The 27,895-nt window shown below is 38.8% G+C and overlaps 1 protein-coding gene across 4 annotated transcripts in view; it reads right to left on the bottom strand.

The window, feature by feature from the left end:
- Positions 1 to 27,895, bottom strand: part of LOC124802186 (helicase domino) — a 436,722-nt gene that overhangs the window by 99,467 nt on the left and 309,360 nt on the right. For all 4 annotated transcript variants that reach the window (XM_047263133.1, XM_047263131.1, XM_047263130.1 and 1 more), the window contains 2 exons: positions 13,116 to 13,494; positions 5,673 to 6,050 (listed from right to left, as the gene is read on the bottom strand). In XM_047263133.1, the coding sequence (XP_047119089.1) occupies positions 5,673 to 6,050; positions 13,116 to 13,494 (757 nt within the window). The remainder of the gene's footprint in view (positions 1 to 5,672; positions 6,051 to 13,115; positions 13,495 to 27,895) is intronic.

Below are 27,895 nucleotides of genomic sequence, written 5' to 3'. Positions count from 1 at the left end.
GGATCGGAGCGTGGAATGTCAGATCCCTTAATCGGACAGGTAGGTTAGAAAATTTAAAAAGGGAAATGGATAGGTTGAAGTTAGATATAGTGGGAATTAGTGAAATTCGGTGGCAGGAGGAACAAGACTTCTGGTCAGGGTACTACAGGGTTATAAACACAAAATCAAATAGGGGTAATGCAGGAGTAGGTTTAATAATGAATAGGAAAATAGGAATGCGGATAAGCTACTACAAACAGCATAGTGAACGCATTATTGTGGCCAAGATAGACACGAAGCCCACACCGACTACAGTAGTACCAGTTTATATGCCAACTAGCTCTGCAGATGACGAAGAAATTGAAGAAATGTATGATGAAATAAAAGAAATTATTCAGATTGTGAGGGGAGACGAAAATTTAATAGTCATGGGTGACTGGAATTCGAGTGTAGGAAAAGGGAGAGAAGGAAACATAGTAGGTGAATATGGATTGGGGGACAGAAATGAAAGAGGAAGCCGCCTGGTAGAATTTTGCACAGAGCACAACATAATCATAGCTAACACTTGGTTTAAGAATCATGAAAGAAGGTTGTATACATGGAAGAACCCTGGAGATACTAAAAGGTATCAGATAGATTATATAATGGTAAGACAGAGATTTAGGAACCAGGTCTTAAATTGTAAGACATTTCCAGGGGCAGATGTGGACTCTGACCACAATCTATTGGTTATGACCTGTAGATTAAAACTGAAGAAACTGCAAAAAGGTGGGAATTTAAGGAGATGGGACCTGGATAAACTAAAAGAACCAGAGGTTGTACAGAGATTCAGGGAGAGCATAAGGGAGCAATTGACAGGAATGGGGGAAATAAATACAGTAGAAGAAGAATGGGTAGCTTTGAGGGATGAAGTAGTGAAGGCAGCAGAGGATCAAGTAGGTAAAAAGACGAGGGCTAGTAGAAATCCTTGGGTAACAGAAGAAATATTGAATTTAATTGATGAAAGGAGAAAATATAAAAATGCAGTAAGTGAAACAGGCAAAAAGGAATACAAACGTCTCAAAAATGAGATCGACAGGAAGTGCAAAATGGCTAAGCAGGGATGGCTAGAGGACAAATGTAAGGATGTAGAGGCCTATCTCACTAGGGGTAAGATAGATACCGCCTGCAGGAAAATTAAAGAGACCTTTGGAGATAAGAGAACGACTTTATGAATATCAAGAGCTCAGATGGAAACCCAGTTCTAAGCAAAGAAGGGAAAGCAGAAAGGTGGAAGGAGTATATAGAGGGTCTATACAAGGGCGATGTACTTGAGGACAATATTATGGAAATGGAAGAGGATGTAGATGAAGATGAAATGGGAGATATGATACTGCGTGAAGAGTTTGACAGAGCACTGAAAGACCTGAGTTGAAACAAGGCCCCCGGAGTAGACAATATTCCATTGGAACTACTGACGGCCGTGGGAGAGCCAGTCCTGACAAAACTCTACCATCTGGTGAGCAAGATGTATGAAACAGGCGAAATACTCTCAGACTTCAAGAAGAATATAATAATTCCAATCCCAAAGAAAGCAGGTGTTGACAGATGTGAAAATTATCGAACTATCAGCTTAATAAGTCACAGCTGCAAAATACTAATACGAATTCTTTACAGACGAATGGAAAAACTAGTAGAAGCCAACCTCGGGGAAGATCAGTTTGGATTCCGTAGAAACACTGGAACACGTGAGGCAATACTGACCTTACGACTTATCTTAGAAGAAAGATTAAGGAAAGGCAAACCTACGTTTCCAGCATTTGTAGACTTAGAGAAAGCTTTTGACAATGTTGACTGGAATACTCTCTTTCAAATTCTAAAGGTGGCACAGGGGTAAAATACAGGGAGCGAAAGGCTATTTACAATTTGTACAGAAACCATATGGCAGTTACAAGAGTCGAGGGACATGAAAGGGAAGCAGTGGTTGGGAAGGGAGTAAGACAGGGTTGTAGCCTCTCCCCGATGTTGTTCAATCTGTATATTGAGCAAGCAGTAAAGGAAACAAAAGAAAAATTAGGAGTAGGTATTAAAATTCATGGAGAAGAAATAAAAACTTTGAGGTTCGCCGATGACATTGTAATTCTGTCAGAGACAGCAAAGGACTTGGAAGAGCAGTTGAATGGAATGGACAGTGTCTTGAAAGGAGGATATATGATGAACAACAACAAAAGCAAAACAAGGATAATGGAATGTAGTCTAATTAAGTCGGGTGATGCTGAGGGAATTAGATTAGGAAATGAGGCACTTAAAGTAGTAAAGGAGTTTTGCTATTTGGGGAGCAAAATAACTGATGATGGTCGAAGTAGAGAGGATATAAAATGTAGGCTGGCAATGGCAAGGAAAGCGTTTCTGAAGAAGAGAAATTTGTTAACATCCAGTATTGATTTAAGTGTCAGGAAGTCATTTCTGAAGGTATTCGTATGGAGTGTAGCCATGTATGGAAGTGAAACATGGACGATAAATAGTTTGGACAAGAAGAGAATAGAAGCTTTCGAAATGTGGTGCTACAGAAGAATGCTGAAGATTAGATGGGTAGATCACATAACTAATGAGGAAGTATTGAATAGGATTGGGGAGAAGAGAAGTTTGTGGCACAACTTGACCAGAAGAAGGGATCGGTTGGTAGGACATGTTCTGAGGCATCAAGGGATCACCAATTTAGTATTGGAGGGCAGCGTGGAGGGTAAAAATCGTAGAGGGAGACCAAGAGATGAATACACTAAGCAGATTCAGAAGGATGTAGGTTGCAGTAGGTACTGGGAGATGAAAAAGCTTGCACAGGATAGAGTAGCATGGAGAGCTGCATCAAACCAGTCTCAGGACTGAAGACCACAACAACAGTTCTAGAGTGGCAACTGAACTTAGTAAGTTTTCATCAAATGTACCTTCCAGTTGTAACTCGCAAACTTGCACCATTTTTAGCTTGTTCTCCATAATCACATCATCATACATAAGCATTTTCTTGTGCATTTTATCCCTTTTCTTTTCTGGTGATAAGATCTCCTATATCCAGAAACTGTAAAATGACTATTTTTAATTGTGTTAATTTTATCTTTTCATGGTTGTTTTAAATCCAAGTCTGTATTACTTTCGTAGAATGTGGAAAAGGGGGGAGGGGGGATGTTGCATTGGTACAAGTATACAGTAGAGCCTTGTTTAACCAAATTTCAAGAGGCCAAAAAATAGCCCATTTAGTTTAATGAAGTTTGAATTAACTTTTTTTATATAAAAATATATCACTGTTGAGTTAACCTTTTCTCACATTATGGGTACCAACAAATGAGGGTGCTGTATTTTCATGATCTATAAGAAGAAATAAAAATAACTACAGTGTATATGTACAATAGCATTTCTGTCATTTGTTTAACTGAGGAAGTAGATGTACATATTGTCAAAAGCTTGTCATAATTTTTTTAAACAATATAATTACATACATGTTTTAGTTTACAGCATTATTCTTTTACTTCTATATATTAATTTGAAAAAAAAAAGCCATAATTAATTGTTGTTTGCTGGACTGTTAGTTGTAATGTATGGCACTCTTTCAACATACCACATTCAAAGCAGCCACAAATGCCATGGAGACATCAGAAGTGGCAGAAAATCTCTCGTGAAGAGCAACTTCAGTGTGGGGGGCAGTTTTGAGCTTCATGTTTCTCCACAGAAGGCAACAGTAAAGCATTGTCATTCTCTTCTGCACCATCAACAGAACTGATGACTGATTCTTCAGCAGCACAGATTTTGCAATCTGTCTGCATACATTTTTCTATATTGATAATACAAAACAGCACAACCAAGTGTAAGCCTGCATAAAGGTTGCATCAGAATCCAAAGTTGTATCCACATTATGAGTGAATTCAAATATTGGGTCACCAGTTGCATCTTCAGTTTCAGTTACTGTTAATACTGTCAGTTACTGTTCATGCCTTCTTAAAACAGTTAGTTATGGTGTGTGTTATAACTTCGTCTCAAGCAGCATATCTGTTACAGGTAGTTTGCAGTACATTCTAATTTGGAACTGTTTCTTATAGTTTGACTGCATTGGTGGTAGCTTTAACAAATCAGCATGTGTTACTATGCTTCATTGAGGTGATTATTCATTGCTCTAATGGCTGCAGACAGCTCGGGGAGTTAGCTGGTAACAAGACAACTTCTACGAGCAGAAGTTCCAGGTCACTGGACTTACGTGCTGAGCAGTGGTGCAAAGTTAGCAGAATATGTATCTTCCTTGCCGCCATCTGTTATTGAAACTTCAAGAGCTGGCTACAGAATTGAGATTTGGTCATCAAAGCTTTATTGCTATTCTCTTATTGGTATGGCAGATTAAATGGGTTAACTTTCTAAATCAATGTGGATTTTTGTATTTTCCAATCACTAATGGTTTCTGCTTCTCAGAACCATCCGAATTACAACACAAGACCACTGCCGGTCTCTCCTTGTGCGTTTTCCTCCATGATGCTTTTGTCTCTTGACATGTAGTGGTTTTTCAGGCATCAAGTTATACAAAATGTCTGTATCAAACAAGTCTCTTGGGTAACACAAATGACTGAAGTTCCCATGCCCACTCATTGGCATCTTCTTTGTTTACTCTATGTGCTCCCTCAGACACTGATGGCACTGATGATGTACCTCTTCTGAAAAAGTGATAGCCCTCGGGACACACAGACCCAGAAATTCCCTTTTGGTGAGCTATTTCATGAGTCTTTTCTCAAAGCATAGGATCAGACAATGGAGCCTGCTGTAAGTGCATGTCTCGGAAGCATTTAAACAGTGAAAATCCTCCACTACCTCATCTACAGCTGGGATCACGTGCTCACTGTTGTCACTAAATGAACAGACTTTGGGATCTGAAAATGTTCTGCAACCCTTGTTTCAGTCTTCTCTCCACTATTGACCATATGTAAAATTTGCCACTTTTCTTTTACCATCAGAGCATTAGGAGCTCATTTCTGTTTTGGCGGCATATTGTGAGTGATGAAGTAAAGGAAAGAAACACATATACTGTTTACAAACAGAGACACAGATATCTCTGTGTTTGGTGTATTGGTCAGCTCCTCTCCTGCCCTGCCCTCATGTCTTACACTGGGAAAGTGACACGTTACGGCAAGCAAGCGATTGGACTACTGTTGCAAATTTATAGTGCAGTACATTATCGAGAAAAAACATGTGAAATGTGTAACGGAAAATACTGTAGTGCACAGCACTACACATGAACATACTAACTCAGTTTAGACGAAGAATAAGATATGGAATATGAAACGTAGGGTCAAATTTTAGCTTATAGTACCAAAATTCAGTTTAAGCGGTAGATTTTTTGACGTATTTCGAAAGGCACCGAACAGCTAGTACGAGTCAACTGAGTTCTCGGTTTTATTTCGAAATAACGGGTACTGGTTCATAAACAGAAAATGTATCTCGTATGATCCAAACCTTGAAAACAAACACACAACTCCTACACTTTCAAATACCATATTAAAATTTAAAAAAGATCTGTAGCTGTAAGCATCCTGTAACAAAACTAGTACCTGCAGGACATCTTTGTACAGAGAAGAATATAACATGCATTATTATACAAAATAATGTAATATTTTTGCAAATACATCCCATTCGATAAGTTTACATTCTGATAATCTGCACAGAGTTAGATGACATACCTGCGATACTGAAGCAGTGACTGTTCTCGCATTACGAATGGCGTTGACAACAGACGAAACGACAGTTGCTGCTGTGACAGACGTTACAGTTGTGACAACAATTGGCAGTGAAGATGAAGCTGATGGGGAACTACTCGTAGCTATAACGGGAGCTACAGCAGAACTGGAAATACCATTGACTGTGGACCCTGTAGCGGCAACTGCTGTGGGTAATGAGCTAGCTGCCGTTGCAGGAGGCACAGGCACTGTGCCTGCTACTGCTGCGGCAGCCTGTAGCTGCTGACGCAGCTGATGGACCAGTTGCTGTTGGTGCTGCTGCTGCTGTGATAGCTGCTGCTGTGCCCTCTGCTGCTGACGCCTTTGTTCTTCTTGCTGATCCTAAAGAAATTACGAGTGAAGCTTTTTTACTTACCTCCAAAATAATTTAGTATATAAATGCCATGTGTAACCTTACACACAATACAAATGACACTTACATTGAGCTCTTATTCCACAATAATGTGGGCTATATTTATGTAACTAGATATTATAAAATAATTAACAGTTATACATCACAGATAACCTAATATCCCATATACACTTTATAACTGGCACAGATCAGAGGAAATAGTGAGAGTAAGTCTCGCATGAAGAAGCATTTTGACATTTGAATGTAGGACTTCAGAGAACAAAAGACAGTCATGTTCTTTTCAGTGCATCCGTGACAAACTTATTTCAGAGTTCCACTGCACTTTCAACTGTCACAGAGATAATCAGTATCGGCATACAATCAGTGCAAAAGGTGTTAGCACACAGTAAGTCAGTTAGTAGCCCGGGCTGAAAATAGTTGAATATAAAAAGAAAGCCACCCACTGTTATTAGCATTATCGCTATGGTCTAGTTCAAGCTGCTTGTGTACAATGAAAGGGTGTCTCTGATTTTTTATTCTTAGGAGGGCATCTTCATTTATCACCTAATACATTGTAGATCCGTGTTCTATGACGTCACGTTGAATCTCACCATTTCTTGGCCAGGCCATTTACTCTTATATTAACTTCTTTCACAAATTATTTAGGCCTTCACATTCAAGAAGTCTGTATCATCTTAATTTTATTTATTTGATGCTTGGATTTGGTAGTGTATCTTGTATTTTGCCATCCTTCTATATGAAAGATCTACTGATGATGTTTGGATTGTGGGGCGCTCAACTGCACGGTCATCAGCACCTGTACAAAGTCCCAATTTTTACACAGTCCAATCCAACCACTGTCACGAATGACGATGATGTTGAAATGATGAGGACAATACAAACACCCAGTCCCCGAGCACAGAAGATCCCCAACCCGCCCGGGAATCAAACCCAGGGCCCCGTAATCCAGAGGTAGCAATGCACGAGCTGCGGACAAAAGATCTACTGCCAATTACTTCTGAAACAGGGTATTTGTAAGCAAATAACACAGTTTCCAATAGGCTCATCTTGAAACCAAAACGTTTTGAATTTTTTGCAAATATTATAATAGTAATTACAATAAATTAAATTCAATGATGGTATTATTCATTGTTTACTAGGCATTCAGTTTATGCTGTACTTTACTTTATTGTCAATTTATATCACTGTATCATCTGTAATGACAAAAGCTTTAAAATGAAGGGTTGTTACCGTGACCCTTAACCCTTTTCATTTCATATCTCTTACAATTAGGAATAAAAATGTTACTGTGCTACCTTGCTGCATACCATATTTTCTTGAGCATTATGAATATCACTTATAGAACTGTATATATAGTATTTCAATGTTATGAATTAACATGAGGCACATTTCTATTTTAAATACACACCTACATTTTATATCCCACATCTTTCCCATATAAATGGAAATAAAGATAAGAGTTCTTGCTCCTATTGTTTATTAATTATAATTCTTACAGTGAATATCAAATCTGACAAAGCCGATTTCTTTTAAAAAAGGGCAACTGTTTCTCAAATTAGTAGATGTAGTGTTTACATCTTTTCCAAAATAAAGAGCACTATTAAAGTTTGAGTCCAGTTTCTAGAGTTTCTTTTTTTCGTGCAGAATTTGTGACACTGTGAACAACTGCTTCAGTTCTTTCATTGCAGCTACCTCGATCAAGTAAGCATTCACGTAATTTGTGGCTGTTGCCTTGAGTTCTTGTGCTAATTTTCTTTAGAGAATTTCTTACTTGTGTGAATGTCAGAATATGTTTTGAACATTTTCCTCTTTTTCGGTATCATGCAGTTCATTCAAGCTATTTTCTTCACTATATGATTGTTTGAAGTAGAATCCCACCTCATTCCCAATCTTTTAAATGCCAATGTTATTTTTTTACCTTTCCTCATTGAGCCTTTTATTCATCTTTTTTACTTGTGAGAGACAAAATAAAAACTTGTTCTTCACTGTATTTACTGATGCAAAAATATGTGTGTTTGATGTAAAATATTAGAAGTGATCAGTTCTGAAGCTAATACCCTTCATCATGGACCAGTGTAACAACAAGCAATCAGTTATGTCATTAAGGCACGGCAACCAAACATTTCTGCGCCTTACAATTATTAAAATGCAAAAGAGAGGTTATCCAGACCTAAAGGAAAGATACTAGTACACAATTAATAGTAAGTTCTTATTATAGTACTAAAGTGAAATGGAAGAAACATCTAAACCCAAACATTAAGGTCCCATATGATGGAATCAAAGTAACATATCACAATACCCAGCTAAGTAGTGGGCAATGTATTATTTTGAAACATGTGAAATGTGCATGAATATATGTAACCAACATTAGGCAAGTACCATAAATGTGACTAACATATAAGCTGAGAAACAAAAGCTTTACAAAGGAACACAACTGTCAAAGCCAAGAGTGGAAATCTCACTCACTTAACATACATGGATCAGTGCATGTTTAGAGCCCATTTTAGTTTGTGAACAGCTATCGTTAATAGTGTACCAATGTCTTTCCGTGATATATATGTAGTGTATTATGGTGTAACCACGGTAGTTTTTTAAACTTGGTTATTCATAAATGATGTATCTGATTGCTTTTTGGTATATGTACAAGTGCTGGGTGATGAAGCATATTAACTTTGAAATCAATCCTATTTCACATTTTTACATCAATATGTATGACAGAAGGAAAAGTTATAATTTTTAGTTAGGTATTTTATTGGTTGAAGCTGCTTTTCATAGTCTTCAGCACTTAATATTCCAACTTTTGGCTGCATTTACTTTGTTTCAGGGCAAAGCTTCTCCAGGTGCTTGCGTTTTCAAAGCAGGCAACTCTCTTTGAGATCCAAGTCTCTTTAAATTCTCCACTTATTACGAGACTTTTCTAACTTTCTTTATTGCTATATTTCTTTACACCATACTTCTACTCTACTGTCATCAATGTAGCTTCACTTCAACATGGCATTGATCCCTATGCTGTTACAACAGCCAGTTATACTCACGAAATGAGGAATGACTAATATTGACTTATTTAGTGATGGCGTGTCTTTTACAATGGAATTCTATTAATAGGTAACTGTTGGTGAACTTGTAGGCAGAATCCTCTTCCTTGTTGCAGTTGCTTCTGTACTAATGCTGAGAATGTCTTGTGTGGAGCATACCTTGATATCACAACTGATAGTGCCAAAGGAGAGACTATTGCACTGTACTTTGTTAGATTTCAAAGAGGCTAATCATTTTTGGGTGAATTATTCAGTTCACTGTTTTAAGTTTTATGGCTTACAGGACAGGTTAGCCAACGATGTCATGGTATTTAGAAGCATCTACCATCTTCCACTAAAAGCAGACTGTGCAATGTGCCTGTATGTCTACAGGAAATGGAATTGTATTTCCCATCTTTAAGCTTTCAGTGCAAAACATTATCAAAAGTCGAGACATCATGATGACTACAAATTAAATAACAAAAATATGATTGTGGTTCTTTAGTTTCTCCCTGAGTAATTTCATAACAAAATAATTTATGTGTCTGCTTCTGGTTTCTGATGTACAACTGGCACAATATAACTGCAATCCATTCTGTTGTTATCATCACCATCTTCAGGTGTGCACTTGTTGATGTCAGCAGCATTATAATTTGCTGTAATATTGTGCCCTTTAGAAGCCAATAACTAGCAGTATACCCATAGACTATTCCTCCACAATATGACTAAGTTATTGCTCAGATGAGGAACATAATATCATTTTAAGACCTTGTGAAAACTTCTTATTTTCTTTAAAATAGGAAACCCCAACTCTACATGGATACAACACAGAGTATTCACCCTTACACAATTCCTACACAATATGACTGGAATGAGCACCTCTTCGTAGCCAAGACAACAGACAACCGTGAGCTACAACTTTTAAGTTATAAGATAAATTTTATAATAAAGATCAGCCTAAAATCAAGATGATGGTGACTATGTTTTTCACTTGAATAAGAATCTGGTCAGCATGGTCTTGTCACTGATGGGTAAGAGGTCTACTTGGATAAAGAGAAATGAGACTGCATCCAACAGTGCCTTATCTACACAACCACATGACTCCATTTTTAGTTTTTCAAATACAATTTATCCCATTCAGTACACCAGACTGTGATGACAGGATTGAGGTTGGCTTAAATCTGCCTGTGCTAAAGTTGAGCCTCATTATTTACAATCCACTGGTTGTAGAGGCTGATCATGTTCGCACTTCAATACAAAACGTCCTGTCACAATTTTGATACATTCCTTATGTTGCAACTGTTTGCCATAATTAATGAAATGGATTTCACGAAATTTTCTGCAGAACATTTCCATGACACTGAGAAGACACATGAAGTCATGTTACATATTCTCTTCAGTTACTGCATACTACAAGGTGTGGCTATAAAGGTGTGGCTATAAAATAATGGGACTGTTGTTGTCACAGAGTAATTCCGTGTATGCCAAAAATGAATGACAAATGACTGTGGAGCCTTCTAGCGGAAAGTAGCATCTCTGGTATCTGTAGACAAATCAGTGTGGCTGTGGTCATAGTTTGTGTAAGAGCTTTTATTTTTTCTACTGGAAATATGACAAGTGTAACAATAGAGCAACAAATTGTTGTGAAGTTTCCCTGAAAGTTGGAAAAGATGCTACTGAAACCTATCTGTTACTAAAAGACTTGTATGGCAAAGATTGTTTATCATGTACACAAGTTTCAGAGCGCTTCAAGCATTTCCGAGCTGACCAAGAATATGCCAAAGATGACTCACGCCTGGGACACCCTTCAACATAAAAAACAGATGAAAAATTGAAAAAGTAGGTAACATGATTCAATGTGACCATTGGTTGAGTATTTGATCAATTGTTAAAACTATAGGAATTGACAAAGAGCGCAAATTTTACATAACAGGAGGAAAGTATGTGTGAAACTGGTGTCAAAAATTCTCACGATTGAACAAAAGGAAGTATGTGAAAATGGTTGTACTGAGGCTTCGAGTACCATTGAAAAAGACACTAATTTCTTTGAAAGAGTGATAACACATGAAGAACCTTTTTTTCCATTTATGATCCACAAAATGAGCACCAATCCATGCATTGGAAGGGCCCAATTTACCTGAGAGAGAAAAAAAAGCTCGAATGAGCAAATCAAGATTCAAAGTAACGATGATCCGCCCCCCCCCCCCCCCCCCCCCAATATTCTTGGATTTGTGTATCTTCACTGCGTTCCTGAAGGTCAAACTATTAATCAATATTACTACCTTCAGGTTCTTACTCCATAAGAAAATAATAATAGTAATAATAATAAAAGACCTGAATTGTGAAATTACAAGTCATGGATTCTGTTAGAAGACAACATACCAGCTCATACCACAGTGTCTGTTAAGAGGTTTCTAGTGAAGTACAGCATCCCAGTGTTGGACCACCTAGCTTATTTGTATGACCTAGTACAATATGACTTTTATCCTCCAAAGTCTGCATTAAAAGAAGCAAGATTTCCGTCCATTGAAGCAGTGAAAGAACAAATGGTAAGAAGCATGATCAAGGAGCTCACAGAGGAATATTTGCAGCACTGTTTCCATCAATGGAAAATTCACATGGAGTGTTAGAGTATATTCAGGATGACAGTAATTTAATAAATATGTTCTTGCAATAAAATGTTTTACAGTGATAGTCATGTTATTTTGTAGCCACACCGTGTATTTCAAGTTAGTCAAATGCTTCATTTATCAAATGTATGTTAGTTTACCATAACAGTGAATTACATTTCTCAGTGTACTGCACACTGCATGTACTAGTAAATATATTAAGAGCAATGTTGATAGATTCACTGATTTTATGTCAAACATTATTTATGTTGCACGTGATACACAAACAGCAGTCAGTCCATTAAGCTAAGGTTCCAATGGGTGGATAGCCTGGAAAAGTCCTCCGGTAGTTTTGTTGCAGCTTTCAGTAACTAAATAAGTGACATCTGTTAGTAAAAGTGAAGCAAGAGTAACTTACTAAAAGTAATACAGGAATGACTCAGATGTAAGGCAGCTGCTGGTGTGATAGAAATGAGACAAACATGTAAGTCTGTGGAAAACCAAGAAGCAAGAAGAAGGGCACGGCGCCACCTTCAGCCCTAGCAGTCGTCAACAACGTATCTGCTTTGTACAGGACATAAAGAAGGTTTAGGGCCCAAGTGACACCAGCTGCTACTTGGGGCACCAAGCTGAGAGGGGCACCAGTGGCTCCACAACTGTAAGATTGCTGTGCAGGGCTTATCACAGTGTACTTGGAGTGCCTAGATGAGAGGAGTGCTGCAAGATTTGTATACAGTGTGTATCACAATTAGGAGCGAAAACTGACAGGGTGAAATTGGGTGAGGGAAAAAGGAGGGGGAGGGGGGGTGAGAGGGGTGCCAAATTATGGAGGGGTGCCAAATTATAAGTTGGTTTTGAGGAGAAATGTTCTCACACTGGTTTGCCAAGCCACTGCAATTTACTCTTAAACAGAAAGTAATTATTATTGCAATTTTTACTTAAATACCTGCAAAATAGTTATTACTGTGGATATCTGTGGTTATATATGCAGACATCTGCATCTGTGCAGACCTCTACCAATGGACTGCATTTAAATGTAATGAGGGAAAGTCACATGTTCTAAAATGAATATAAATTCTATTTTAAAATCTTTAAGTACTTAAAAAGTCGCCAACTTTAATAACGTGTTTAAAAATTTAGTTTTTATATAAAATTTTAGATTTCTCACTTAAGACTAAAAACCCTATGGCACATTGGCAATACAAGCCAACTTCTCACACACAGACAAAGCATCTCAAAGAAACTCATAAATGACAGCTCATCTATTTAGCTTCATATTATGCTGCACCTCAAATATGTAGAAGATTTATGATACAGTTCAAACTAGCCAATATATGTTTCACAAATTCACTCTGAAGAATTCAAAAGCACAGGAGAAACAAAATATGACTGAGTAGGAAGGAGCCCATACCAATGTCTTTGTTTTGTCCCTGGCAATTCTTTCTAATCTTCTTGATGCTGCATCTCCAGGTGTTATCGGTTCATCGTAATCAATACCATTTTCTAAGAAGATAGGAGGAGGTCTCTGATTCTTCACACCAGGGGTAATCTGTGGCTTTTGAATTGGTTTCCTTTTACAGGCCATTTCTTTAATTACTTCAAATCTCTGAAGATATATGCTGGTGAATGAACTGTTGTTATCTTGCAAAAACAGTTGTGATGTTCTTAATGGCCTGCCTGCCTTCATTTGTGGTGGAAGTTTATAAACACCTTTTGTCTTCTTCTGCTTTTTTGGATTTGTATCATAAAAAACTTTGCCTTCTTCTCTTGGTACTATAACTGTTTCATACCTGAAATAATAATTATGAATCAACGGTGCTAAAAATCGAGATGTTTCCTTCATGATATCATCTATTTGTTAGATGTACAGTGATAAAAATTTTCAGGATTTTAATAAAAATTTCCAATTCACAAGTATTTAATTTAATTTATACATACACACAAACTAAAGTATGAACTCTTGAAACATTGCAGAAAAAGTCCCTAAATAAAAGAACAAAAATGGATAGTCAAATGATTAGGTATTCTGTATAGAATACCTTGACGTTTTGAGCAGTGAAGTTGATGGAATTCACTGAATTAATAATCTAATTCCTGGCTGATTTTAAAGATAAATGTTCATTAGTTACATGAATAATCAGCAGTTTTCCACTTGTGCAGTAACTATCAAAGATGGCAACATAGTCACATATCAAGTTTCTTACGGACTAACTGACACCAGTTTTGGGTTAGACAGAAAGTGGATCTATCTAGCCACTGTGAACAGTACAAAGCCAGCAGTCATCTGCATAGTAGTTACTAATATTTAACAAACACTGCTATACTTCAATTTCTCATTCCTCAAGAAAATAAATTTCGGTTGCTACGCAGTAATGCAGCGACACTCACCACCCAATAGTGATACAGGTTTACCATCATGTGTTTTGTAAATCAAATGTGGATCAAATAATTCTACTTGAAAAAGCAAACAACTAACCTAATTCTATGTTACATTTCTGGAGCAGTTTCTCTCTACACCGCAGCTCACAAAAACAGAATAATAATATTCAAGTTTATTTTTTGATGCATGAAGGGCTGTTCAGGAGGGCAAGGAACTCTTCCAGAAGAAATTTTCCTTACTTTTAAATCCAAAATTTTGGAAGTACTTTTAACGCACACAATGCGATGTCATGTCGCAAAGAGGTCTTTGATACTTTTAACTGTCTTCACATTATTTACAAAAATATTTAACTAAAAAAGAGGGGGATGTTCATCATTTCAGATCTTTACTGAAATACACTAGTTATTAATGGACATTCAGTTCAATGTACAATTGTAGGGTTCTGTCGTGGAATAAAATAAAACTTTTAAGACAAACATATTATTATTTTATCGATATAATTAAAAACAAATGGATTTTTTAATGCTACAGAAAACAGGTCACGGGTGTTATGACGGCATGGAAAATATCTTGATTATACTACACAACACATTTTTTGCCTCTGCATGAGAATAGGTGATTATGACTAATTTTCAGACACTGAATTCAGATTTGTCTTTAGTTTTTCTCCATCAAATACAGTTTCTTTTGGGTATCAATTTTCCCCTATTATGGGTATAAGCTTCAGTTCACCTCAACAGGGAAACATTCTTTTCTATACGTATTTTGATCTCTGCGTTTGTACAGCTAGTGTTAGCTATCCTAAACAGAAGTCACAATTCTGTCTTGTGCTGCCACCTGGCAAGTTTGCATGAAAATTTGAAGATAGAGTGTTGGTGCTACACTGTACTGGCAGTTATTATTATACTGTGTGTTGTGCATATTACGATATATGGGTATACTCTATCAGAACATTATGTACAAAACGTCTTAGTCTGTGCTGGCGTAAGCTGGCACCAACACTCAGTGAGTCAACAAGTAGAGTCATCAGTCACAGCCCAATGGGAGTCATAGTTGCAGTTAGCTCAGCCTCTAGCTTGGAATCAGTCAGTACCTAGCGACCAGGTGGTGTACATAGCAGGGCTTGTACTGCACCAGTGGTGGTGGTGGTTGTTGGGATGTTTAAGGGGGACTAAACAGCGAAGGTCATCAGTCCCCCATTCCAAAAACAGGCGAGCCGAAAAGTTGCGGAGGAGGTAAAAAGCAAAGGGGGGAGGAGACGCCCCCCAGGCGCTAAAAGAACACAAATGCAGCAACGAACACTACAGACACGAAGAGTACAGATGAACACCAGACAGAAAAAAAGAGAAGAAAAGAAGATGGCCGGAGACTGGTTGACTGACCATGAGAACAAAAAAAAGGGAAAGAGTCAACCATCCGACGACACACCAAAACAGCAACAAATATTGAGAGACGCGAGGACAAAAGACACAGAAAGGGAAAGGTGCAGGACCTCCCTAAATGGAACCATAAAAAGAACTACCACGGATAAAATTTAAAACATCGTCAGCCATGGAGGCATCGTCGCATAAAACCAAAGGCAAAGTGCCCGTAAAAATACTGCAGCCAGCCGGCAAGGAGTGCTGCTCAACATGGGTAGCGTGAGCAAAAGCGTAGGCATGTACTGCACCAGTAGTGAGGCTAATGTGGACTATTATGGAAGAGCTTGTACCGCAACAACTAGTTTAAGTTAAGTAGCTTTTTTATTCTTATGAATAAAGAACCCTGTTAATATATGTGTGCAGTTGTGTTATAGAAAGAGGATACTGGCCACCAACCAATATCCTCTCCTTGCTTCCCATGGTAGAAGCCTGCAGTGACAATGAGACAACAAAAAAACTGGCAACGAGTATAATTCAGTGCAGATTTTGCTTGCTTCTCTTGTGTTTTACCTTGTAGGGGTGTTCATTTTTCATTGCTAATCGTTGTGTTCTTGCATGTATTCCAGAAGGGCAGTTGCAGAACTAATCAAATTTCTCTTTCCAGATGCTTTGCTTGCTGTTTCTGCTATAACATACTTGCATAAACCATGGCTCCCTGCCCCCTCTACCGTCTACCCCACGCCTCAGCTGCAGACGGCCAGTGTAATGGATCTAACACAAGCTTTTCAGTTTCAGACCCAACAAACTGCTGCCCTACTAATTATGGTTCAACAACTACTGGCTGCACAAGGTGCATCAGCCGCCCAATAGACAGACGGAACAAGCCCAACAAGTGCCGCTGACCAGCATACCACTATTCCGGCAGTTTAACAACACAGAAGAAGGGTTTGAATACCTGACACAGTTCCAAGCACACTGTCAAGTTAATCGTGTTGAAGGTAATGTAAAGCTACAATACTCTTTTTGACTGTGGGCTCCCCAGTGTTTAGGTTAGTACAAAAGCTATTCCGAACTGCATCTCCCAACGAACTCAGTTATGAGCAAGTAATCACTGAATTAACCAAATACTATGACTGGCAAGTTTAAGTAGCTGCAGCCAGATAACAGATGTACTGTCTGTGGTACATGGAATTAACAGGGATGACTAGGAAGTGTAAATTTATGTGTAATTGTGGCAAGTTTTACAGTGGTTTAATGATTAGGGATGCAATGACATTCAGTGTCCCCGGTAGTAGAATATGGAAACAGAGCCTAAAGTACTCTAATCCACCACTTCCTCAAGTATTGCAAATCTTAGAACAATATGATTTGAGTGCCATAGCGGTCAGTACATTTGACCAGACCCTGATTTGTCAGGCTGAGTCGCCCCTTGCTCACGACAACCCCAAGCAGCCACAATGACGAGCGTGTACATAGCCGCACCGACAGCCACATAGACATGTAAACAAGCCTGTGAATTTAGTTAAGTCTTGCACTAGATATTTTGCTTGTCATAAAAGACAAGATTGCCTATCTCATAATGCAGCATGTTCCACATTTGGAAGACAAGACCGTGTCAAAGCAATTTATTTTCAACGGCACAAAAATGCCAATTTTGCCCGCTCTCAGAAAAAACAGGCTCATGTACATGCAGTGAATGTTGTGTTTTCTAAGCCTTCAACAGGTTCTGACCAGAGTAAGATTAAGGTTGTGCCTCCTTCTTGCGCTAGTGCTGTGCAATGACGTTCAAAAGAACTATTTGTCTCGTTACAAATTGCTGGCCATCCATTGTGTGAATTTCCAGTTAGACATAGGTGCCTCAGTGTTGAAATCAAAAGTCAATGAGAACATTTTCAGTTTAGATGCCTTTGATTTGTTTGGCTTGAGCATCCACAACAATGTACTATCAGTCTCTACATTGGTGCCAAAAGACAATGTCGCTAGCTTGCTTTAAGAATTTCCTGAACTATTTTCAGAAGGCATGGGAAAAGCTAATAACTTTGTAGCACATGTTACATTGAAAGACAATGCACAGTCTAAGTTTTTCTGAGCCCGCCCTGTTCCAGTTGCTTTAAGAGACAAAGTAGCCAGTGAATTGAAAGAATTGCAAGATAATGGTGTAATTGTTCCCATTCAAACTAGTCAATAGGCAAGTCCTCTTGTTTTGTTGCCTAAGCCTTCTGTTCACATTCGTGTTGACAGTCAACCCACAGACAGTAGTTGACACTTATCTGTTACCTTGCCCTGAGGAACCCATGGACAAGCTTTGTGCAGGACATTACTTTTCTAAGATAGATTTGTGTGATGCCAACTTGCAAATTCCATTGAATGAAGAATCACAGAAAGTGTTTGTTTTAGATACACACTTAAGACGTTCAAGTATTTGTGTTTGCCCTTCGACAGTGCTTCCGCACGTGCATTTTTTCAACGTTACTTGGAACAGCTGACTACAAAAGTGCCTATTTGTGCAAAATACTTTGACAATATTGTCATCTGAGGCCATACACCAGAGGAACAAATTGTCAGTTACTCTTTTCCAAGTGTTGTCAGAAGCAGTACTCAAGTATTGTCAGAAGCAGTACTCAAGTACTGTCTTGAAAAGCGTGACTTTGAACTGCAGTACTTAGGTAATGTGATAAACAGATAGGGTGTGCACCCCTCCAATCTCACTTGCTTGCAATCCATGATCTGCCTGTTCCTTGCAATGTGTCTGAACTGTAGTCAGTACTAGGCAAGATGACATATTACATTCGTTTCTTACTGAACGCCCCTCAGATCGTGGCTCCATTGCATTGCTTGCGTTGCAAAAATGTATCTATTGTGTGGACTAAAGACTGTCGAGACGCCTTTCAGAAACTCAGAAACGCTTTGAAACTGCCTGGCAGATTAAAACTGTGTGCCAGATGGAGACTTGAACTCGGGATCTATGGCTTTCACAGGCAAGTGCTCTACTATCTGAGCTACCCAAGCACGACTCATGTCCCATCCTCACAGCTTTATTTCTGCTAGTACCTCGTCTCCTACCTTCCAAACTTTACAGAAGCTCTCCTGAAAGAAAGGATATTGCAGAGGCATGGCTTAGCCACAGCCTGGGGGATGTTTCCAGAATGAGATTTTTCACTCTGCAGCACACACTCCGCAGCAGATTGAAAATCTCATTCTCAGAAATGCTTTGCTTAGTCACAGATGTTTAATGCATTTTGACCCTGCCGAGCCTGTAGTCTTGCAAGTCGACGCATCTTCCATCGCACTGTACTTTTGCACAGAATTGGTGCACACGGCAGACCTGTTGTTTATGCCTCAATGTTGTTAACTCAAACTCAGTGCAATTATTCTCAAATTGAAAAAGAAGCTCTCACTATCGTGTATGGTGTGACAAAATTCCATCACTATTAGTATGGTCACGAGTTCTATTTAGTGACAAGCCTTTGCAGTCCTTGTTTCATCCGTCAAAGCCGGTTCTTACAAGCACTGCTCAAAAATTGCAAAAATGGGCTTTGTTGCTTTTGCAGTATCAGTATGTAATTGTGTACAGACCTGTGGCAAAGCATGCCAATGCAAACATACTATCTAGCCTTCGGATTGGCCCAGAATCTGATTTTGATGCATCTGTTGCATCTTGTTACCAAATTGATGCACAATACTGTTCAATGAATGAGGCCAAGACGTTCAAATAAGTGATGAAGAAGAAGATGAAGACAAGTAATCGTCTTCTTCTTCTTCTTCATCACTTATTTGAACGTCTTGGCCTCATTCATTGAACAGTATCCAGAACTCAGTTGTGTGCCAATATTTAGTATGTCAGTAAAACCTTTCAGTTCAACAGGGTGTGATTTTAGTTCAAAATGAGAGTGGACAATCGTGTGTGCGTATACCCAAAGTATTGCAAAAGGATGTGTTGTGATTGCTCCACTAAGGACATTGGGGAATTATTAGCACGAAACAATTAGTGTGACGACAAAACAATTAGTGTGACAGTACTGTACTCGGCAGGGTATGGATGCCCATATAGAACAGATGACGTCACAGTGTCGTGCAAATGTGGAAAACCAATCCGCTCCACCACAGGCAATCTTGGCTTGGCCTAAGACTCAATCGCCATAGCAACAAATGCACATTGACTTTGCAGGACCATTTTTGAACACTCGTTTGCTCGTAATGGTAGACTCTTTTAGCAAGTTCTGATTCGCAGTGCCTATGAACTCTACAACAACACGTAGCACCATTCAAGTGTTGTCCTCAATATTTTGCATAGAAGATTTGCCAGAAGTTTATTTTGGACAACAGGCCACAGTTCACTACAATTGCTTTTGAACAGTTTTGTGAACGAAGTGGCATTCATCATCTAACAAGTGCTCCATTTCGCCCTCAGTCCAACGGAGAAGCAGAACGTTTCACATGCACTTTCCTCCTGTCGCTCTCATCCACGAGATGGACCATCACCTGCAGAACTTCTGCATGGCCGCCACCACTGGATGCTACTACACTAGCTACACCCACCGCAGCATCCGATGCCACCAACGGTCCACAAATATCATTTTGCGCCGTGCGATCTTCTTCTTTTCAGGATTTATGGCAACTGTGGGTGCTGGGAAAGAGGTGTAATCCAGGAATGCATTGGCTCTTCTTTGTATTTGATTTCAGGTCTCGATGGCTTGCAGTGTCACTACCAGAACCAAATTTGTGCATGTTATTTGCCCCTCGATTCTGCTGCTTTTCTTCCTCCAGACTCACGGCCTCACGGGACCGCACGGTCTTCGCAGCCACCCACTCGTGCCGCCAGGGTACCCCTGGTGAAGCAGATGGACAATGTACCCTCACCCCCGCTGTCGCCACTCGCCGACCCCATTGACCAGGATCCTGAGGCTGAGACTGTGCTCAAGAGGGTGTAGGATTTCCTTTATCTTGTATCTTGTCTTCCCCAGACTCCACCTATTTTACTGGATGTAGTGCTGCAGAAAGCAAGGAATTCAATAGTGGCTCACAATTTAAACTTCAACATATTCATGTACTTCAACATTTTCATGTTTCCTTTTCTTACAGAATGCTGACTTCATATCACATAACCCATAGGTCGTGTCATACAGCAGGATATCATCAAGAATCTAAGAGCCCAAGCTCCTAGACCTCCTAGGCTGTACGGATTACCTAGGGTCACAAGGAAAGTATTCCACTGAAGCCAATTGTTAGCACTATTGATTCTACTACCTACAGGCTGGCCAAATATGCAATTAAGCTGATGACTTCGATAGTTGACCATTACGAACATCACAACAAAAATTCATATATTCGTTGAGAAAATTAAACAGATTATAGAGTTGGACCAAGTAATATTTTAGTCAGCCTGGATGTGGTCTCACTATTTAAAAAAGTTCCTGTGGAGGACACATCGAAACTGTTGGCACTACATTTTCCCCATGAAACAATAAAGTTGTTCTGACACGTTATGAAGACCACCTGCTTCTTGCATGGCAGTACATTTTATTAAATGACAGATGGAATGGCTATGGGTTTTCCCTTGTCTCCAATAGTGGACAATTTTTTTACAGAACATTTTGAGGAATATGCGTTAAATTTGGGTCCCCTTTGCCCATCTTTATTTTATTGTTACGTTGACGACACATTTTTGATCTGGCCACATGGCATAGAAGCTCTTGAAGCACTTCCATGAACACATGAACAGTATGCACTCAAACATCCAGTTCAGTGTCAAAACAGAGACAGTGGGAAAGCTGCCGTTTCTGGTTCAACCAAAGTCATACGGACGGCTTAACCACTCAGTGTATCACAAGCAAAAGCATACTAATTTCCATCTTAGCATCTAAAGTACAAAGAGAGACTACAGGTAACGTGGTATGAAGACAGCGTTCCCCAAGAAAAGGAAATGTGAAAATCTTGAACGTTCACATGATGAGCCACTGATTGCAATCCTTCCTTTCTGCGGCACTACATCCAGCAAAATAGGTAGAGTCCTGGGTAGACAATCTTTAAGATCTAGTTTCTGACCTCCTAAGAAGATAAAGGTGATGCTGTGCTCTGTTAAGGACATTCTTGGCCTCTGGATCCCTGGGATTTATAACCTCTCTTGTTACTGTGGAAGCAGTTACATCAGTCAGTCTGCCAGTACAGTTTCCAACAGCTGAGCCAACATCAATGGCATGCTACAAATCAAAGACTGGAGAAATCTGCAATTGGTGTGGACAGCCTCACAAACAGATACAAAAATATTGTTTGACAAAACAAAAGTTCTGTTGCACACTCCTACATCTGTGGTTAAAGAGGCTGTGGAAATAAGAATGTTTGAGAAGAATGTCACCCGTGGCAGCAGATACAATCTTAGCAGTTCACATAAGCAAGCTCTCCTTGCAGAGAAGACCCAGAGATATTCATTTCAATGTTTACGACATAGGTGTTCTATCTGTAACAGCACTGCATAATTACTGACCAATTAGAAGCTGTGTATGGGCTATATAAAGCCACCACAGTAACAGTTTAAACAGTCAGTTTAAAGCCACCACAGCAGCAGTTTAAGCAGTCAGTTGCTACTGACTGAGACAATGTAGGAAATCGTTGAAATCTCAAATTTTTATCCCGAACTGTTGCTGCAAAAGTCCAAGAATGTGTTATACAGTATAGAGATGCTCTCCAACAGCAGCAGCAACCAGCAAAGCAGGGTTCAGATTTGGATTATTTGCCAGCACAATCAACCACCTCACCGTCTTTTCCTACAAAAGTTTGTGTATTATAGTGACACCAATCATTAGTTCGGAGAACTGTGTCATGTCCACAATTCTGACGAATGGAGACTCTTCATTGATTCCTTCAAAACAAGTTCAAGGGCAGTCCTCCTCCATAATTTCAGTCAGATATAGTGGAACCTCACTTAATGACCATTTCCCATAATGCGCAATTCAAATAACAATCAAAACAAATTGTGAAAAAGTGACTCCTATAATGAGTGATGTTTTGCATAACGAGTGATGATGATGATTTAGCGTGACATCACCAGCCATTCATGCTTGGCGGGGGAAACAATCAGTAATATGAACACCTTTCCTTCAGCCTGGGTTCAGCGCTCATTCAGTCTGTGTTCAGCGCTCATTCTGTTAACCTTAGTGCAGCATGTGATCACACATTTTTCTAAACTTGGGTTCACACAGGTTTTTTTTTTTTTTTTTTTTTTTTTTTTTCTTTTTTTTTTTCTTTTTTTTTTTTTTTTTTTTTTTTTTGTGTGCAAATTTTAATAACCTTCTTAGAAATGTCCCCAAAGATAAAGCCACAAGCAGGTGACCATAAGAGAAAGAAAATGACCTTTGAAATCAAATGTAAAATCATTGAAAAACACGAACATGGTGTGAGCCTTGCTGATTTAGCATGCATTTACAATTGGTCTACATTGTCTATTTGCACTACCCTCAAGAACAAGGACAAGGTTAAGCAGATAGGTGCTTCAAAATGCACGACAAGAGTATCTAAACAATGGTTTTGTATTCTGGACAATGTCGAAAGTTTGCTCCTTACAAGAATAAATGAAAAGCAATTGTGAGGTGATACTGTTAAGGAGATCATTGTCTGAGAGAAGACAATGATGATTTTTGCCAACCTCATTAAGAAGCTGCCAAGATCATCAGCGGCCGTTTCTAAGGGAAGCCATGGGTGTTTTGAAAAGTTTAAGAGAAGAACTGACATCCACAGCATTGGGAGGCACGGCAAATCAGCCAGATCCGACACAAAGGCAGCAAAGAACTTCATCAGCAACTTCAAGATGCTCATAGATTCCGAGGGTTACCTGCCCCAACAGGTTTTTAATTGTGATGAGATATGTCTATTTTGGAGGAAGATGCTGAAGCATACCTTTACAACAGCAGAGGAGACTGCACTGTCCAGTAACAAGCCAATGGAAGACCATCTCATACTGCTATTCCGTGCCAATGCAAGCAGTGATTTTAAAACTAAACTGCTGCTTGTTTACCATTCAGAAACTCAAGGAGTCTTCAACAAGTGTAAAATCTGAAGTGTGCGTTAAATGTGATGTGGAGGTCCAACAACAAGGCTTGGGTGACACGTGATCATTTTTGTGATTGGATCAATGAAGTGATCTCCTTGAGGAATTTCAATTCATCAAAATCCAATTTCTGCCTCCCAACTTTACTCCATTATTCCAGTCTATTAACCAGCAGATTATTTCTAGCTTTAAGGAGCTCTACACTAAAACACTCTTCGAGCATTGCTTTGAGTTGACTGAAGCTACCAATCTTAGTCTCAGAGAGTTTTGGAAATATCACTTCAACATCGTTGCCTGCGTCAGGGTGATCAAAAAGGTGTGGGAAAGGGATACCAAGAGAACTCTCACTTCCGCTTGGAAGAAGCTTTGTCCAGAGAGTGTTGTTGAATGTGACTCTGAGGCTTTTGAGTCGGAACTTGTGGAGCCTGTACTCAATGACATTGTGTCTTTGGCCGAGAGCATAGGATTAGAAGTGGATAACATTGATATCAATAAACTTGTGGAGGATCATAGCCGAGAAATGACCACCGAAGGGCTTATGGAGTTGCAGTGTATTTCACAGCAGAAAGTTGTGGAGAGGAGTTCAGAGGAGGAGGAGGAGGAGGAGGCGATAACAGCAAGGCAGCTATCTTCTGGTGCAGTAAGAGAAATGCTGAAAGCATGGGAATCAGTTGCATCGTACATCGAAAATCATACCCCAATAAAGCAGTGGCTATGTGAGCTACAAATTTATTTGACAATAATGCTGTAGGTATAATTTTATTGGAATAAATTGCATGAATAAGACAAAACCTTTACTACTTTTTCTGCATGAATGGGCATTATCATATTTCACATTAATTTATGTGGGATTGATTGTTTAGCTTAATGAGTGTTTTGCTCTACGGGTACAATTCTGGAATGAATTATGCTCGCTATGCTAGGTACCATTGTACTTGTGTACTTGATTAACAAATAAGAAATTTGTAAAACCAATGCAGGATTTGGTCCATTACTTACACTGTGATATGTATAACGGGAAAATGTGTGCAGATATGAAAGTAACAGGGGCTATTGACTGTTATACAACCAGGTTACTTCTGTGTGAGTGAGACAGTTGTAACAAGAAAGAATATTACATACAGAAAGAGTGGCCTAAGCAAAATGCCTACACTGCGGGTAAAATGATTTTGTTGTAAGAGCCCGTAATAAGCCTTGAAGATGTACATCTCCCTCCATTGCATATTAAAAAGGGCTTAATGAAGATAAAAAGTACTGGACAGAGAAGGGAAAGGTTTGTGCAAAGGTTAGAAAGCCAGTACTTATTGCTCCCAAAATACAAAAATCTTTGCAACATACAGATTTCACCAACTTGTTAAGTGAGAGTGGAAAAGATGCATGGAATGCATTCAACTCAGTGTATATGTACTTTCTTGAAAATCACGACTATGATGACTATAAAGATATTGTGATTAACATGATAAGATATTTCCAATGTATGAACTGTCATGTGTCACCAACGTTACATTTCCTTGAATACTATCTTGACTTCTTCCTTCATAACTTGGGGGGATACAAGCAATGTACATGGGGAACATTTTCACCAAGACAAGACCTTTTAAACTTAACCTTGGGTGAAACATTTGTCTTTGCAAGGTTTCAAAATTATGTACTTTTCATAAATAATAAAACCCTTACTTTTGTAAAACAGTATGTGATGGGAAATTCTGATTTTCAAATCCTTTATCTCCATAGCCATGACAAGTGAAAAACCATAATTTTATCCAGAAGGGAGATGAAAAGTTAAGAAGTGTCACACGGTGTAATCACATAGTCTGCATCATATAAAGAGTGAACTGAACAAGATGAGCACCATGCTGACAAAAACTGAAAGCATTTAACAGTGTAGATTATACCACTGTATATATGACCGAGTCCTAAAGAAAACAAGATTTTCACTCAAATAAGATATGATTCCTTTTTCTGGACAGTGTATATGTAATTTCTTTTATTGCCAGTCAGTGTTTCTCCCTTATTTGCAAGAGGACGGGAGAAGGGCCTTATTTCTGATTGGGAATGATAACTTCTAATTTATAAGTAGTACCTGAAAATCTAAAGGCTTTCATAAAATTGTAGTGTCAAGTTTCACAATTTCTTTCTGCTAAAAATCACTACCATGTAACAAACCAACAAAGGTTTGGTGCACTGGTCCTTAATGGAATGAACATGTCTGTTCTGTAAAAGTATTGACAGTCTTGTGACAAAGTAATTCCCTCTAAAAGGTCACAACCATAACAGAGAAGGATAAGAATATCGCAATGAGGAAGCTGGAAGAGCACTACTACACATGTGTGAGCTGGATTCAAGGGAATTCTTCAGCCAAACTATCTCAACTTGATCAACACAGAAAACAGAATACGTAAAATAACAGAAATGCTATTCAACACTTTCATTAATACCACATTAATAATGGGGTAACAGCCAGCTGTTAAGGTAGTAAAGCTTATCAATTGTTGTACAGTAGCTGATATGATGGATTACATGGTGCAAGATTTATTTCTATGTCAAACAATGGAAACTCTTGAGTTGGAATATTAACAATATAAGGAAAAGGATAGATTGCTACTTCTGTAAAGATGACATGTTGAATTGCAGACAAGCACAACAAAAAAATTGTTACATATTTAGGTTTCAGCCAAAGCCTTCTTGAGGAAAGGAAACACACAATACATTCATTCACAAAAGCAAGCACACTTCTTGCGCACAAATGAACGCCGTCTCTGGCAGCTTGGATTGGAATGTAAGAGTCTTTTAGTTGTGCCTGTTGGCAACTCAATGTGTCATCTCTACGATGAGTAGCAATCTATCTTTTGCCATATACTATTCATTACTACGTTTTATCTAAGTGTGCACGGGTAGGTAAAAAAATACAATATTCCCAAGACTGCCACAGTTGCCACATGACACATCCGATTAATCACCTAATTTTTTTGTCATTATGATAATCCACGTGGAATGTAAATATCTAAGTCCACACAGCACGTACTATGTGTACTTATTTTGACATCATTACTTAGTTTTAAATTTGCAGTAGTTGGAAAAATTTGGGGCATTTGTGCTTTGTGCCTGGTGACTGCCAACCTTGGACAATCAAAAGATACTGTAGACAGCAGCACTGTAGTAACTGCTGTTGAATGCTGTTTCATTCCACTGATATATTTTGGCTTCAACAAAACATTCAAATCTTTATTAGCTCCTTGTTGTCACTTCTGTCTTTGTAGACACAGTCTATAAACCACAAAGTACAAGTATGTCATCTGCATTGCTTGAAAGAAGGTGGAGCTTATTCCCTCCTCACCACACAGCTTGTGTGAGGTGAGAATTGCTTCCTCTTCTCATTACGCTCCCTTTTCAAATCCACCAAAAGTGTACATGTAGTGTACCAGGCTCATACCAAACATTGCCTTGGTACTTGTCAAAAAATTAAAGGGTCTCATACTAGAGTGAGTATATAGATGATTTTGGGCATACAGCTGTGAAGAAAATTGAGAAGATACAAGATGAAAAATTATCTTAAAATGTTACCATGGAAAGCAGATGCAAAGAAGTCTAATTTAATGTAATAATACTTGTTATCTTCCACATCTTATGAAACCAGAATATTACCTCCAAATGTTTTGTTTAAAGCACCAGACATTCAATTTCTCTGACAACTGTGTACCAGCACAGGACTAGAACCACAACCTGCGCTCTTGTGGTAATGCTCTTAATGGGGCTAAAATCAGACTAAAACTTCAGGTTGGGTGATGAAGTGTACTTGGAGTCTCTGTAAGTGAGACTGTTACCTATGAAAGGTGATCTCGAGGTTCAAATCACAGCCAAGAGTATATAGTTTTAATGTCAGGGTATTTCATAATAGAGTATATAGACTGAGGTGAGAAAAGTCATGGAATAGCAATTTGCAGATATACAGATGGCGATAGGATTGCATACACAAAGCAGTGCATTGCCAGAGCTGTCATTTGTACTTAGGTGATTAATGTGAAACAGTTTCTGAAATGATTATAGCCACACAATGGGAATGTGAATTGGCTGTTGGAGCTAGATGCATGGGACATTCCATACTGGAAATTGCTTGGGAATTCAATACTCAGAGACGCATGGTGTCAAGACTGTGCTGAGAATGGCAACATTCAGGCATTAACTCTCACCACAAACAATGCAGTGGCTGACAGCATTCGCTTAGTAACCGAGAGCAGCGGTGTTTACGTAGATTAGTCAGTGCTAACAGACAACACTATGTGAAATAGCTGCAGAAATCGATGTAGGTCATACAATGAATATACCCGTTAGGACAGTGCAGCAAAATTGGGCGTTAATGGGTTATAGCAGCAAACGACCAACATAAGTGCCTTTGCTAACAGCAC

This window comes from Schistocerca piceifrons, chromosome 1, assembly GCF_021461385.2.
Source record: "Schistocerca piceifrons isolate TAMUIC-IGC-003096 chromosome 1, iqSchPice1.1, whole genome shotgun sequence".
NCBI lineage: Eukaryota > Metazoa > Arthropoda > Insecta > Orthoptera > Acrididae > Schistocerca > Schistocerca piceifrons.
Note: the sequence above shows the minus strand (reverse complement) of the source record. Positions and strands in the feature narration are given on the sequence as shown.